This window comes from Photinus pyralis, unplaced genomic scaffold (genome assembly GCF_008802855.1).
Source record: "Photinus pyralis isolate 1611_PpyrPB1 unplaced genomic scaffold, Ppyr1.3 Ppyr1.4_LG1, whole genome shotgun sequence".
In the NCBI taxonomy this organism is placed as follows: Eukaryota; Metazoa; Arthropoda; class Insecta; order Coleoptera; family Lampyridae; genus Photinus; species Photinus pyralis.
In genome coordinates this window covers 16,040,388-16,057,395 of record NW_022170249.1, presented here as the reverse complement: position 1 = coordinate 16,057,395, position 17,008 = coordinate 16,040,388, and the positions used below count along the sequence as shown (strand labels likewise).

The following is a 17,008-nucleotide window of genomic DNA, read 5'->3' as shown; positions in this document are numbered from 1 at the left end:
TTATATACAGGGTGTTTTTTTGGGAGCTTTAGTTAAACGTTTCTGGGAAAGTCAAATAGGTAGGTTTTTGAAAATTTGAACTTAGGAGTTACTCTGAAGGCCGAATCGATGTAAAATATTTCCAAATGGCCGTACTTCCGGAAACACCGGAAGTAGATAGTAACTTCGTTATTTTAAATGGCAACCCCTATTTTTTATTGCATTTTTGGATTCTACGTGAAATTTCAGTTCTTTTGATACCCACATGTCTATATCTGCCATTTATGGTTTTTAAGTTATTTTGACTTTAAATGGCGGATGCAGATGGTATCTTGATAATTGATTACTTGAAAACGGTTATGGTCGTGGTAACCTATTTTTATCAGTGCATAGAGAACATAATAGCACTAAGTAGTGCTAGTATGAAAGCCGTAATGCCATCCAAATGGTTAAGCTAAATAAATCTGTCATAAAGACAACGTCGCGTCTTGAACTGATCTTAACCCAACCCCAGCGTTCGAAGCGAACATAGACAGATTATAGGGCAAGTGGCAACCGTTGCAATCCCAAGCATTACAATCAACACAGTTCCAGTTAAATTAAAACAAAAGAATGGAAATGGACGCATGATCAGATTGTCTAAGGCTTGTCTCACAGTGGAAGCGTTTTCGCGCGAACTGGGATTCGTACGAATACTTACGTTTACGGACGAACTATTCAAACGTACGGTTTCAAATGGGCCTTCGCACATTAGCGATTAATAAATCGTCCGTATACGTGCGTGTAATTGCGACGTGCGAACCGATCCCATTTTGTTCGGATTTTTATGCGAATTCGCAGGTTGTAGACGATTGTGCTTGTGAACAGTATTGCTCAGCTCACTATGCATACGCAGCTAATGTGCGAATGCGATTTGTGCGTACACGGACGTACAATTTCTGACGTTAACATGCGTATTTCAGTTCGCGCGTAAACGCTTCCACTGTGAGACAAGCCTTAGGCTCAGAATATCTGCCCATCATTAACAAGTAGCGTGGCCGAAGTCCGGCGAAAACTGCAATGACCGGTAAAAGCAAAAAGATCTGGCAGATTTAGATCATTTGCAGTTTGTTGAGGAATTTTGCAAAACGTGTTTACCTATACGGTTGAACGGTAAATTTACCTTTCTTATAATTTAAGAAAAACCGATTAGTTGGCACATTAGAGGGATCTATATCCAATTTTCTTGGCCTTCTGCTACAGAAAACGTTCTTGGGACATGATTCTTGGAGTCAGGAATCGTTATCAATAAAATTGTATCTTGTTCTGTGAAATCCGTTACAGTCATTTTACAACGTTCGCTCCGACGGCAAGCTCCAGCCACTCCAAGGACGAGAGCAACCTTTAATTAAATTATGCTTATTTATTATTTAAAAATACAATAAGAAATTCACAAACCTTCATCATTACAAATGTTTCATCAGGCGCTTCTCCCAAAAACTTAGCGATTTGTTCTCTTATGAAAACGTTCCTTTCCGAAACGCTGCTTAGACTTTTGGGGTAGCAATTCATGCGAAACCGCATTAGCCATTTCCGCAACGTCCGGCGGGGTGCACATATCTTCTTCATCTTCAGTTTCGTCAAAATCCATCACTTCTTCACTACGCCACAAATTGTTTGACTTAAATTTACGATTTTTCAAACAATTATGTTTTGTCATGGCAACCGGCTTACTTGATCATTTACAATTGAAACATTAAACTACGATCAGACTACACGATTTTCTGCCGTTATCTGACTAGTTTAAATTTCTAATTTCTAGAGAAGAACTTTTCACTTTCGTAGAAAAAATAGTATGAAACACGCATGCCGAAACGGTCATTGAAAAACTCGTATACATTTACATATACATTTATACTCGTTTTTCAATAATACCGTTTCTGCACTTGTATTTCAATGTACTATTTTAATATAAATAATTTGACTAGGGTTTTTACCAAGGATGCTATATAATATAGGTTTTTAGCGCATTTCCACAAAAAAAAAAAAATGCGCTATTGTGGCCACTTTGTCCGTCCGTCCGTCCGTCCGCTAACTTTGCGACGCTACTAGTTTTTTATCTTAAGAGCTATTGTTCTACTTTTTTCGCTATTTGGTTCGTTATGGTGTCGAGTCTTGTACCAAGGAAGGAATTTTTTTCTGTACCGCTTACAAAAAAAGTTATTGTAAAAAAAACAAAAAACCGTTTTTTACATGTTCCATAATTTTACACTTTTTCCGTTTATTAACGATCCTAGAGATCGTTTATAATTTTGCATTGCTATCTGTCGTCTGCCTGTTGGTCTGTCCGTCTGTTCCTTTGTCTGTCTGTCCATCTATCTGTTCGTGTGAACGATAACTTTGTTTAGAAATGTTCGATCGCTTTTACATCTCCGTTAATTATGAACTGAATTGCATGAAATTCAATATGGGCATAGCTTTAGCCATATAATACGCAATGCCAAAAGTTGAATTGAATCGATTCAAAATGCACAGTGCCCTTTTCGCATCTCGACCATTTATAAACCGAATTGCAAACTTTTTTACTTATAAAAGTATTTGAATGAAATTTGATACATAGGCACTTTGAATAAAGGAAAATCAAACGCCAATTTCAAAATTTGGTTTTGCGCATGCGCAGTGCCAACTTTTTTATTTATGGAAGGATTTAAACGAAATTTGATACATAGGCACTTGGGATAAAGGAAAATCAAACGCCAATTTCAAAATTTGGTTTTGCGCATGCGCAGTGCCAACTTTTTTATTTGTGGAAGAATTTAAATGAAATGTGATACATAGGCACTTGGAATAAAGGAAAATCTAGCGCCAGTTTGAAAATTTTATTTTGCGCATGCGCAGTGCCAACTTTTTTATCTATGAAACTATTTAAGTGAAATTTGATACTTAGGCGCTTGGAACAAAGGAAAATCTAACATTAGTTTTAAAATTTAGGTTTGCGCATGCGCAGTTCCAACTTTCTTATTTAGAAAAGCATTGAAATGAAATTCTTCTCATAAACTGAAATTGAAGTAGCACGTCAAAAATGGATTGCCCATGTGCAACGCTATCTTTCATATTTGTGGCCGGATTTTTACGATTTTAACAGAAGTTGCATCTTACAAATGGGAAATGAATGCAAGTGGAAATGCGCTTTATGTAAATCGTTTACGATTACTTTTTAACTTGTTACTCTTATTTCAAGCGATGATGCAATTTTTTTTGCTTACTAGCTAGCTAAGCATCTACGTGGGGTAGTAATTTGGCAGCAAGCAAAGATTTGGTATTAGGTTTTGTAAATGAAGGAAAATCCCTCCCGAAGATCCGTTTCAAATTTTTATTGCATCCCCAATATCTATCAAATCGACGAAAACATTTAATAAATAATTCAAGGGCTCCTAAAATTAATAAGAGGATTACAAACAGTGGACCTGTGTTAAATAACTCACAATAAGGTTGCTTTAATTAGCGGCAAAGGAACGACATACTTTTTAGAGCATTGGGTGTATAAAAGCTGGTAACATATCACATTTCCCGTAGAAAGAAACACATACCATCTTAACCTGGGAGAATTTTCCACTACGGAGGAAATTCTAGAGGCCGACAACACTTCTAACTAATACTGATGAAAAGGTATTGTGACTTTCGTATTTAAAATATCGCAGGATATTACGGTAATGTGTAAAGTTTTCAATTAGCAAATTAAGTTTTCTATTTTAAGTGTGTTTCAACTGAGGAAGGTTAATTTTAAATTCGTTAGATTTTTATTGTTGTTATTAGAATTTTACTCCCATTTAAGTACAAATTTGTATACCCTACTACTTGTAATTTCCAAAATTGATTACGCATATCTCTATTGCCAAGATGTTTTCACTTACCCATGTTATATAAGAAATTTGTGAAGAGGAACCTTTTACCATCACTTTTTCAAGACATCCGACACCCTCCCCCCCACTATGCAACATCACATCTTCATTCGTGGAATCTCAGACCTTCTATCCACTTTCATAAAAGGATAAAGGTAATGGAAGCAACCAAAATATAAGGTCGATTGACACTACTAAATCAAACTGCACTTTCAATACTTTACACAATTCAAAAAATTAAAGTAGTGTACAGTTATCGCTGAAATTTTCGTCAGGTTAAGCAAAGTATGACCCTCCCTTGAAAAAGACTCCCTCCATGAAAAATTGAAAACGAGAGAGCTTTGGAGTGATACAATCGTCTTTCGTTGCATGGACATTTTCAAGATAATGAAGCTTGTATTTACATCGACCGTGTTCAAATTCTCGAAGAAATAGCTCGAGTTGTTAGTTGTTAGTGCACAATAATAAACAAGTTATAAATCAGCATATGCATGATGAATTGGTAAAACAGATCAGCATTTTATTAGTAAAGTTTAAAATTATCGATCTCAGAAGTAATCTAACTCAAAATAGACCAGATCCTGCACATCTACACTATAGCTGAAAGCTTTCAGTGAAAATTTGAAGTCTCTAGCTATTATAATTGCCGAGATCTCAGCCGAACAGCCAGCCAGCCAGCCATAACAAATATAATGGCGTATTTTTTTTTCAAAAATGCGCTAAAAAACCAAATTCCAACTACCCAACATACATTAATATTTCCGCTTATGATGTGAGTTTGTTCGAAAGCAAAAAGTTGTGTACAATAAGAGTGGTTCAACTAAATTTTCTTCCTTTTTGTAGCCGTAGTAACAATTTTTTTTAATTCTATAGCAATTTTGACTATCCCACTGGCGAGAGTTTAGAACATTTCAATCAATTCTGTTAGACTCTGCTGCCTTTACAATAGACATAAGGGTCACGTTTAAGTAAATAGCAATTCTAGAATGATCTCTCCAAATCCACCCGTAGCTTTGTTTTACGTGCCTATCTGCCACCGTCTACATTCAGTGCCATTTTTTGCAGGCGTACAAACTTTGCGCCGACGTTCTAAAGGGGTTAGTGAAAGAAACCTTGGCCAGTAGTTTGGAAACATTAAATGCTGGTAACTTTGTGAATAAAATATGTTGAGGGATATTTGCGGCATTCTAACGATAACTTTACAAGTTTACCTAGAATATTAAACAATGCGTTGTATTATTTAGTTTGAAACATTCGGGCAAAATGGATTAATAATACGTTTGCTTGTGTTATACTTATACAATTGACTCAACTTCAAAAGTAAGTCATAAACTATCAATATTACACGTAACCAAGAACAAGAAGTGTTAAATCGGATTTATACTTAAACAATGTAGAATTAATTCTTATTAGCGCATCTTCATGAATTGATCAGTATAAGAAAGATGACATTGTTCAGTACTGGGTGTGAGTTTTGCCCGAAGAGTTAATTTTTGTTAATCTAGAAGGGGAGAATACAATGTTGTCTTATTGCCCTTTGACGTTCATACGCAGCATATGATTCGTTCCTGGCTTCCTTTTGGTGTTCGTGTTCCTACCATCAAGCTTTCGGTATGTCGGTCGTTAGAGTGAGACTATGCAGTATGGAAGAGGATATGAAGTCGGATGCCATCCTTTGGGTTATAGAAGGTCTGCAAATTTATGGGACTGAAAAAGTAGGCTTAAGATTCATGTTAGTCGAGTTCCATATCGAGTCAAAGTTTGAGGAAAAATACGGCGGAACATGGAAGGTTTGCGTTGGAGACTACCTTGACTTCAATTCGGAACCCATAATCCCCTGTTTTATGTATTATTTTGTAAATAATATACCAATAGCCATTTCGAAGAGCGCCGGTCCAATAGCTTAAAGTTATGATACTATAACCTCTGTTATGTAATAAAGTTGAGTGGCGTTACGTTTTTACACACAAACCATATTTACTACATGACACAAACACAACGCATTCAATGATACATATTGGTAGAAGAGAAAGTATCTTCAAGCCGATAAACGGATTTTTGCAGTCATCGCGACATTTTAGTCCTGTGATTACCCGTACTACCTGTCTCCGAATTCGGAATACGTCAGTAGAGCTAGTGGTTGGTAGATTACTTATGTTTTCCGGTTATTTAACTAAGAAAGTAGGAATTCCACAGTAATGCGCCTAATTTTTTTGTAAGAGAAGAAACGCGTCAGTAGTTGACTGACCGACTACCCTTTTCGCCGAATTCAAGAGGAACTGAAATTGGCTCCCCAGCTGTATTTACTGCACGGACCGGCCACAGAATTGTCGATGATGTTCCGTCGTGGAAATTTACAACCTTCGTACTTTCTTCTTAGGAAAATCTGCGAAAATCCTTGTCCTCAACGCGAGGGTAACTTGATGTGACTCGCTTTTGGTTTAATTTATTTCTTCAGGGTCCACCTAATGTACCGATTTTGCACTGCGTGAGATCGTGTTACAAATGCTGCTTTCCCAGTATTTACGTATTATAGATGTCATACTCAAATATGACTCTCTCCTCGTTTTCATTAATTAAAATGACCCGCTTCATTTAACTCATCCCGAATATAGACGTTAAAGCAATATTGATTATCTTATTATATTTACATCTTTACTTTATATCTCTTTTAGATTTCTTAGTGTTAAATAAAAAACCCTAAAAGTTATATGTATTAAAATGTAAGTTCAATGTAATTAATTAATTGTTGACTAATCTGTTCACTTATTCAAGGATTATAATATCTAACAATATAGAGATCGAAATAATTGCATTTACGCAATAAGTGTCTTTTGCCTCTGAAAGATCGTATACTAGGACATTTTGCCAAAATGCCGGGGCAATAAAAGCGTGCCTTCCGAAACAAATGGAATAAAACGGATATAATGGAGAACTCGGACGCATACCACTAGAGCTTCTATTAAAATTTTAATTAACTTCGGTTCCGAACACAAGTGATAAGCTTAATAACTTCCACATTTTGTTGGCAATATTGGTTTTGAATCTTTAATGTTAAAGTGTGTTTCGAAAGAGAATCAAATTCCTGTGCGAGCTATTCCTTCTAGCTTTAAGGTTTTCTTTACAGATTTTAATCCGCGCGATACATATGATCAATAGATAAATAGAGCCGTTATGTTTTCGAGCCGAAAATTGAATTTTTTCACCTGTTGCATACATGTCAAGCTTGCTACCGATATTTTCGAGTCAGCTGCAGAATTATTGAACAATAATTTCATTTGCCTCACATTTCAAACATCTGCGGAGCTTTCATTTACATTTGGAAAGCAAATATAAACTCCAGAAATGATAATGTGTGCTTTATGCAAATTAACTATCGTTCCCTTCCAATATTTCAATAAATGCTTTGTTTCCAGATGGCCGCCATTCAAGGCTTCTGTTCGGCTACGAAGGAGTACTGTCCGGCGGGACCACCTGGACCTAGCGGCCCTCGTGGAAATCCGGGTGTTAAAGGAGACCGTGGTGATACTGGATTTCCGGGGATACCTGGACCTATAGGGCCTAGAGGTATAATAGACGCAAGTTGATTATTGAATACAGTTTTCTATAACGATTATGAGGGAGTTATGTTGGGGGGTTAGAGCAATTGGGCCGCTTGGAGCGGTATAAGTTTAATATGCTCCCCGCTTACAGTGAAAATAAAGTTTGTGTTATCAAACGTCGGGATCTTTATACTTGCCTAATCTGCGAGAGAAATGCGTATACAACGTATTTGGTTGTTGTTTTAACAGCGTACATGTTTTCTTTCTCTTAGTAATTAGTTTAAATTTTGAACGATGTACATTGTATACTGCTGTAAAGCGTGTAAATCCTGGAGATTTATCGTCATTACGTAACACAAGAATGGCTAAAAATTGTATAATGTAATTATACCAAATCCATCTTGACAAGTATGCTTTTGATGTATTCATCTTCTAAGAACCCTGTTAAAACTGCGAGAAAATATTAATTTTGAGTATAACAATGGCGGGTTAATTGTACAGCACCTCTTCTAGTGTTTCCTTAAGGAAATTACGATTGCGCACGTTTGATTAAAAATGCTGGAAACCAGAAAGAGATACGGCGAAACTGATAGAAGGTTTAAGAGAAGTACTGATATCAAGATACTTAGAGGCGTTCTGCTTGCTTGCTGATTGTATGAACCCAAAAAATTCAATTCCGAAAGCGAGGTCATCGAGGTCCGAGTTTAAGCCAATTATCCGTTTCCATTGGTATTCAAATCAACGAGGAGTAGTAGAAGTTTATTTTTAAATTTAATTTTTAAGTAAAACAGGAGCTCCAGAGAGTGAAAGATACTACAGGTCTAGGATCTGGTTAAATTGCTTTAATAGAATAGTGGGAAAAATTGGGAATATACATAAGTAGATACACACCTAACATTTCTTGGTACAGATTATATAAGATAAGTTGGTAATTAATAAACTCATAAATGTGACAAATTTATTGAATTTCTGAATTACTCTCTATGACACTAAAATGTGAATCGTCAGTCGGCTATTTTCATTTTTTATAAGCGGATTATGGTGTATTTTGTGTTTCTATAATTCTTATATCCAGTCCAAGTTCAATTGTGTGGTAAATATGCAAGCATATAATGTACAAAACAACCAAATCGTTAAATTCTGCGATGCTCAGAGCTTAATTAGTTCATTTTTTACATCCATACTTACAGGGGATTAGCCACCTAGTTCCTTCGTAATTTTGACCGCCCACAATGATGGATTAACTTTCAAAATGGCAATGTCGAATTTTTTATTGGTTACTACCCTTTTTTCAACCAATACAAAATGATTTTAAATTGTCGTTAATCAATCCTATCTATTTCCAAAACCTACACGCTCCAAACTTATATCATGCTAAGCTCACTAATATTGATTATATCCCTAATAAAAAGGCTATAAGCTGAGCCCTCATTGAAACTCCCCAGCGCGATTGACGGTTAGATGCAATTAAAAGAAACAAAAACGCATTGATTAGATAATGACTAGTTAAAAATGACCTTAAGTCCGGTCAATTGAATATGGCTACGAACTTTCAGCACAGAAAGTCAATTGTTAGATGTTACAAAGGAAGGGGAATTAATAAATGAGGAGATTAGTATTCAGAGAAGTTTTGAACATCGACTACAGGTGAATAAGGAAGAAACAGTAAAAAGGCAAATTTAAACTTAAAGCAATGATGAATGGAATAATAGCAAATGCAACTGCCATTGTGGTAAATCAACTAGTGTGCAACTTAAGCTTAGTTACATTTACAAGGGTTTGAAGACCTCACTTGAATTAATTAATTTTAATTTACCCACGGCTAGCTCAGTAATAAGAATGTTTTTATACATCTCCCCTCAAAAACTGAAATTCAAAATCTAATGCTCTGGTTTGGTTGAACTCTAATAAATACACATATGACTTTAGTTGATTAAATATATTAATGAAAACAAAACCATTTTACGTACCTACGTCCATGGGACAAATATGTACGTCTGATGTACGTACCGTTGTGTACGATCACAAACTATAACTCTATAACCCACAACCAATTTTTAATGATATTTTTGCCGGCCTAGGCTACAAATAATAATACAAATAATAAGTTGCTAAACGCATCTGGCTACTATACGGAAAACAAAGCTTTGAAACACGGGGACACAAAAATATTGTTTTGATGATAAAACCGCTTATTGTAGTTTTAAGTTAATATTTAATTAGTGATTGCACTACACCCTTTGGAGAAACTTTAAATTACTGGTGATCTAGCCATTATTTGAATAGGGAAGTGTGTAGTCTGCGAAAAGGACCAACTTTTGCTAGTTCCACTGACCTGGGAAATGAAATATTTCTGTTGAAGCGAATATTTGTTTTCGTAAATCAATCGACATCAGACCCACTGTGTGACGGCTTGAGAAAAACTCAAATTCAAATTTCGAAAGGAGCTTCAATCTAGAAAATAAGACGGAATGACATCAACCGTAATGCAACTCAATTCTAAGGGTGGTAAAATATTCGTAATGTCCTTTTCGCACAGAAACTACTGAACGCTGTGAAAACATAGACTGATGTGCTTAATTCTTCAAACAATTTCTGACCAAAGTTTCAGAAGGAAATATTAAAACAAATAGGAAATGTCGAGAATCTAAAAAGTGTTATTATTTTGCAGGTTATCCCGGCGATACAGGCGAAAAGGGAAGTATGGGTAGGCCAGGCTTCGATGGAAGAGACGGTGTCCCCGGAGAGCCAGGATTTGACGGCAAACCCGGAAGGAACGGCCACGACGGTATGCCCGGAATTAACGGAAGGCCGGGCGATCGCGGGAAAGACGGTCGTAATGGAACGGACGGTAATTTTTCATCCTCTTATTACTCTTATAAACTTTTCAACATACTTCTCAATGGCAATTGCGATGAAGAAAGTTTAGCTCTACGTTCGGTAACTTAATTAAAATGTACTTAAGAGCTTCATACCCTTCCGCCGTGGTTGCACTTACGTTGTCCCCGATTAAAAAAAGCAGCCGAAGAAGTTAAGTAAATAGCGTTATCGGATTAAGTGGATCCGGAAAATTCAGTTTGGTAGTTAAGTCTGTAAGAGGAGTAGAGTGTACGAAAGGAAAATATTTGTTTCTTGTTAGTTTAGAGCTGATGGGTTGTTTGTGTTATCTATAGTCAGAGGAAAAACTCATTACGGGCATGTTTCAGTTTACGAGCTCCTTTTTCAAATTTAGGTATACAGAGATTAAATGGGATTTTCATTTACATGCGCATAATCTTTCCGCGACAAATTTCCTTTACTGAGAGCTAATTGTGTAAAGATAACATGGAAAACCGATTTATTTAAAGAATAGCGAATAGAAGCAATTACTTATATGCAAAATATTTCTGTAATTAGCACTTGCAGCACCGCTAAGACAAGATTATTAATTCTTACTCACAATTACTCGTAGATATTGCGTAATTTTTGTTTTAAAAGATGGTTAGGAAACTACTAGGTACGTCAGTTTTGCATTCTTCCCTCTTTACAAACTTCTTTATTTTATACCTGCTTGCCCTCACGAAAAAAAGGGCAAATCGTCGCTAATACGATCGACTGTCTAATGATACGATAATCTTCTGGAGTATGTAATCCAAATGAAAGTTCAAGTCATTTTCCAATTAGGAAATTTTATATTTCAAATCCATGAGGAGGCTTTATTTAATTAAAATGGAGAAGTCGACAGTATCGAATATAGATTTTTCTTGGCATTTTCGCAATCAATTGAAAAACGAGTACAAAATAAGTGACTTAAGGAAATAAATATTTGGAAAATTAATGATAATTCTGTTAGTCTTCTCCATGACTGCAGATTAAAGATTAGCATTGCGTTGTAAGGTAGGATGAAAAATGTAGGTATTGGTAGATGATTAAATTTACTCTATATAATACAAGAGAATCAATAATCCTTTAGAGATAGTATCCGCAAAATTGCATTTTCCTTGTGTAGGTACCCCTGTTATAACTTTTAGAACTCAGGTCCACAGAATAAGACCTTGATCTTGATCAAGTCACACAGATAATAATTCTGTGTACTGTGAAATATGTGATGGGGATAAAAAGACATTTAGTGATGCAAACTGTGCAAGAATTGGAAACTGAAATTAATGTTCGCAAGTATTACTTACCCGCCTATCACAATCGACATAAATCAACACGACACCATTGATTTATCAATCAATCAAATCAAAACAAACTTCGCAAGCACAAATAATCAGTATCGAATATACAGGTATTAATTATTAATGATATACAATTTGAAAACTTCCTAAGTATTATCAATTCTAATCATCAAGAATAACTAAATGCATACAAAAACCGAACAACAACTCAATACGTTAATTCGAGAATTTCAATATGAATGAGTTGGCTGATTCACGAACTTAAGCGAGATATTTTTGAGTTACACCAACCCTTAAAGTTTGGTCGAAATCGGTTCATAATTACGAAAGTGTTACGAGTGTTTCTTGGAAGTGATATAAACCTATCTACAAACCTATAAATATACCTACTGGTACCATTACAATAGGTATATACTACCTAAAACTGTGTCACAGCTATTGAACTCAATTGGATCAATCAACTATGCTACTTGAAGGTTTTTTTGTTATTTTTTTAACAACAAGGTCATTAGCGACCACAGTTATGGCTTTGTTTATTATTTGTGTGATCTCTTAATAAATATGACTTTGTTTAATTCATGACCTGCCGATTCTATAATTTCTGTCTTAGATGTAATGGAGTTGGTTGTCCATATGATTGATTCGTCAGTGTAGTATTCAGAATGTGGCCTGTACTTATTGCTTAGTTCGTGGAAGAGATCGCAAAAGGGCTTGTTCGGAAAGTACCTAGGCGAAGTGCAATATTCTGGATCGTATCAAGACTTTTGAGACTTAATGGCTTAGCAGAACCGTAGATAATTGCCCCGTAATCGAGTTTGGGTCGTATATGCGCTTTATACGGGTGAATATTTCAAAATCGAACATAGGGAATTAACATGGGAAGAACATTTTTTTCAAATTGTTGCCCCCCCCCCCAATCTTAACTTACAGAGTTAACAACAATCGATAGAAGATTTTTTTAATGATATACGAATATTAATTTTCAGTTGTTATTCTTTTTATCTTACCAAAAATTCGGCAATAGATCCAATTGGCAAAATCATGTTTGGCCATGACTCAATTGCAATTTTCTAAAGAATTGAAAAAACCTTTAACATAGACGAAAGGGGGGGGGGGCGCTCTATAACTGCGTGGAAAACAAATATTTCATGTACGTAACTGCTTCCGCTGTAAAAGTTTTTTATGATACGTACTTTTCCTCAGTGAAATACATTTTAAGGAAAAAATTTAAATTAATGACGTTTGAATCTGCTTTTATCTTACTAGTCATGGCTTAACATGGTTTTGCGAACTGGATTTACTGACGAATTTTTAATAAAATAAGAAGAAATATACAACTGAAAATTAACTAATTCGTATATCATTGGATGCTAGAATTTTAATGATGTTAAAAATCAGCGAAAAAAAATGCAATTCTGACTGAAAAATCTCCCAAAAATGACATAAAAATTTAAAAAGATGGCATAAATTTCATTCATACCGCAAAATTATTTGAAGAATCAATTAGGTAAAATAAGGCAGTAACTTTATTCTTGGTTTATTTTCACCCTCTGCAGGCCAGTCGTAGAAAGCGGTGTGTAGGTTACTGATTCACTCACCCTTTCCCAAAGAAATTTAATCCCTTAATTGTCATTCGTTTGTGAATTATTTATGCACGTTCCAAGAAAACACTAACTATGCATTTAGATTATAATAGAGGTTTTAACGAGAAAGGAAAAACACTGCATATTGTGCTCTAGAAATCTAAGCTTGCATGAAAAATAAATCTTTAACAGAGGTTTATAAGCTCGCCAAGAAAAATGCCGTCAAATATCAAAAAACTGCAAAAAATTCAAAGTAAAACACACACAAAAATGCCATAAAAATTAGCAAAAAGTGCCTCATTCCTCAAAAATGGTAAAAAATGCTAGCTAAATTACAAAGAGGCACACTAGAATGTGATATTATGTAAGGCAAGTATATCGAACGTTCTCTTACGTGCACACTGCACAATTTACAGTACAAGAATTTTATTTTATCTTGGATCAATGCTGATCAGTATTGCCACAAAAATCTTCTTTTAATTCTTGAAAATCGGTCCATGTTCGACCATATAGAACCGTCCAAGACCTGGTACCTTCGATGAACTCCATGGTACGGCCAGTAAGGTTCTGATTCGCAATTCTTCAAATAGCCTTCTAAATTTTCATAAAATTAATCGCTTGGTTATAACGTTCAGCCTTGTACACTATTATGGTATCAGTTCTTTCTCCCAAGGGTCAATTTTCTTCAATTTTTGCTTTGAGGTTTCCAATATCCGTATCATGTTGGTCAATCCTTCTTTAATTTTTTTTTATTCCCTCTTCTAATTCACTCAGCACAGTCTCTAACCGTTCTTGAAAATATCTTTCTTGCATCTCTAATGTTGTGTTGTCTTGGTCATCCATACTATTGGTAATTCTCGTGGTGTGGACCTCTAAATTTTTATTGCCATTGGTCGCACGTTTTCCTTTGGCTTTGATTGGTATCGCTGTATCTTTCAAAGATCACAAACTGTCAATACTACCTTCCAGAAAATCTAAAAATTCCTAAACGCCTATTATTAAAAATCCCACACTGCCACTGGTTAATTTAGAACCTATTTCAAGCTCCTAAAAAATCCTAGAAGTCGAAACCCCTTTCATAAAATAAAATCATACGCCGGCACTGGCTGTAATAATTTTCATTTCTAATTTCTCAATAATCAATAACATTTCCCCAAAAATAAATTATTAAATAGTGTTATTTATATGAACCCACATCAGGAAATACTGACATCAAGACTTCAATAACTCATCTATATTACAACATATTTAGAACTTAATTACGCCGAACTTCGCACAAATCTGAATTAACTCTAATTTTTCATACACATTTCTATAGCAAGATTTAATTTGAAGTCTTCAAAAAAAATTAAAAAATGAAAGGTTACGTGACGCTAATAAATCCTCCAGGTACGATCATGAAATTAATAAAAATGGCTAATTACAGGGCACCCTTAATTAACCGTTTTCAACAAAAAAACATGTTCCACAATCTTAATTAAAAGTTCCCTTCATTTTCCCGAAATGTGAGGTTATATTACTCCAAATTTCATGATTACTTCGCTTATTTTGTGTATATCAAACTATACCTAAAATTCTATTGTGTATTATACATACTACTTTTATTATATATGTTAATATACATGTTAAACCATATGATATATGCGTTAAACCCAGCATATTTCAATTTAGTAGACGAAGTTAACATAAACCTCTGGGAAAAATTTAGTGCTTCTCCCGCAAATTTTTTGTTGAAAACCGTTAATTAGGTAAGGTGCCCTCTGGCCATTTTTAATAATTTCATGATCGTAGCTTAATTAAACCGTAATTAAACTATATTAACCAGCTTCCGTTACATACCCACATTTACGAAAAAGTATAATAACGACAAATGAGGGATTATTATGACCAAAGCTCGCCTCCTACATTCTTTTCTCCGCAATCTTCGATTTGATCGGCAAATTCTTCATAAAATACGTGTTGAGAACGAACAAGGAACGGTTTTTATGCAAAAAAAATGGCTACTCTGTTCGTAAGCACGTCAATTGGGAAGTAAGTAAGCCAACCACAACAACTCTTCGAAACTGCTCGGTTGTCGCTAAAAATTGCTTCGACTCGTTGATCAATTGTAGCTGTGTGTGGAAAAACACTTGCGGAACGATATTTAGCACTTTTTCCACTAAATTTAAATAACACCCACCAAACAAATAATAAATTTCCTCTGGCCCCTCTCTCTATTGAATGCGAATGTGCGCACTCTTACGTTAACCCCGCCAAACCGAATAGCGCGCCTAATTTCGTTTGAATTTAACAATATCAGTCTCCCGTTGATATCAGAAGTGTATGGGTACGACCACGAAACTCCGTGGTTCGAATCCAGGGCCAGGACTAGCATCTTTTATCAACTTTTACCAACAGTACTTCTCTACATGAACAACCTTCAGTTCAGAGTATCCGATAACTCGAATTTGTATCTCGTAATCTATAATTCTGTGATGTGTGGCGGTCGCGAGTAGACGTGCTTCGGTCGCTCTGTTGCAGTAAATTTAATATTTTTCAAAACTGTGTTAAATCGCTCGTTAAGATGCCTACTGATACAAGGTCCAATATAGATGAAGACGCTGTCGTTGAAAAAGTCGTATCCAAGGTCGTTACTTCCCAATCATTCATAGCACTCCTGTCAACACAAATTCGTGCTTGTATCGCAGAGGAATTCCAAAACCAAATCAAGGTGTTTTCGGAGAAGGTGGTACGACTCGAGAATGATTTAAGCCAAACCGAATCCGAGTTATCAAAAGTCAAAATCGAGTTAGCTGAAACTAAAGAAGCATTGAGGGTCTATAAGGACGAGACGGAGCAGTATTCCAGACGCAATAGTCTTAGGTTTTTTGGAGTCCCCGAGATAAATAAAGAGGATGTACCCACGGTGATCGCAACCCTGTGCTCCGAACGTATGCATCTCAATATTACTACAGATATGATTGATATTGCTCATCGATTACCTGGCAAAGAAGGAAAAAACCGCCCCATCATCGTAAAGTTCATCTCACGTCACGCAAAAAATCTAATCTTTAGATCCAAGAAACAACTAAAAGGCAGTTCGATTGTTATTCGGGAAGACTTAACAAAGGCTCGGCAGCAGCTACTCAAGGAATGTGCTACTAGGTATGGGTCGAAATGCGTTTGGACTAGCGATTGTAAAATATTTGTGAAAAGGGGGCCTAACGACATCAAGCGTATTAATAATTTGAGTGACTTAAACCATACATAAATCAAATATAATATTGCACAGTTTCTGCTATAAATGATTATGAATAATGCTGCAATGAGTTCACCTTTAAGCAAGCTATATTGCAAATTGTGGTATCGAGCTATCGTTCTTCAACTTGCGATATCAACGTCGAATACATCGCACTCAAGGCTGTCCAATTGTTCGGGTTTTGTTAGGATTAATTTGTAAACATTGAAATAAATAATATGTAAATTTGTTCAATCATGGATTGTTATCGTAATATTAAATTTAAGTAGTTTTCTTATAGTATGCGTCTAGGACACATTAATATCAGATCTTTGGTACCCTCTCTCTATGATCTTAGAAGTTTTTTAGATGCGAACAATTATGATGTACTTGCAATTGGTGAAACGTGGTGTCATCCAGGAATAACAGATGAAGCCATTGAGGTTAATGGCTATAACGTATACCGAAAGGATAGGGATGGTAGAGCAGGAGGAGTTTGCATCTATGTTAAACAATCATTTAAATGTAATGTCGTTAAGAGCAATAGTCAAATTGAGCAGTTATGGTTATCGATTAAAGTTGGTAAGTTTAGTGTTGCTTGTGGTTGTGCTTACAGGTCACCAACAGTAAATTACAAATTATTTTT

The 17,008-nt window shown here is 35.5% G+C and overlaps 1 protein-coding gene across 1 annotated transcript in view; it reads left to right on the top strand.

Annotated features, from left to right (window-relative positions):
• Window positions 1-7,276: 7,276 nt before the first annotated feature.
• Window positions 7,277-17,008, top strand: part of LOC116172456 — a gene marked incomplete at its 5' end in the record, with an annotated part of 41,706 nt that continues 31,974 nt past the window's right edge. The window contains 2 exon segments of the mRNA XM_031489676.1: window positions 7,277-7,427; window positions 10,074-10,253. Coding sequence (XP_031345536.1) covers window positions 7,277-7,427; window positions 10,074-10,253 — 331 coding nt within the window.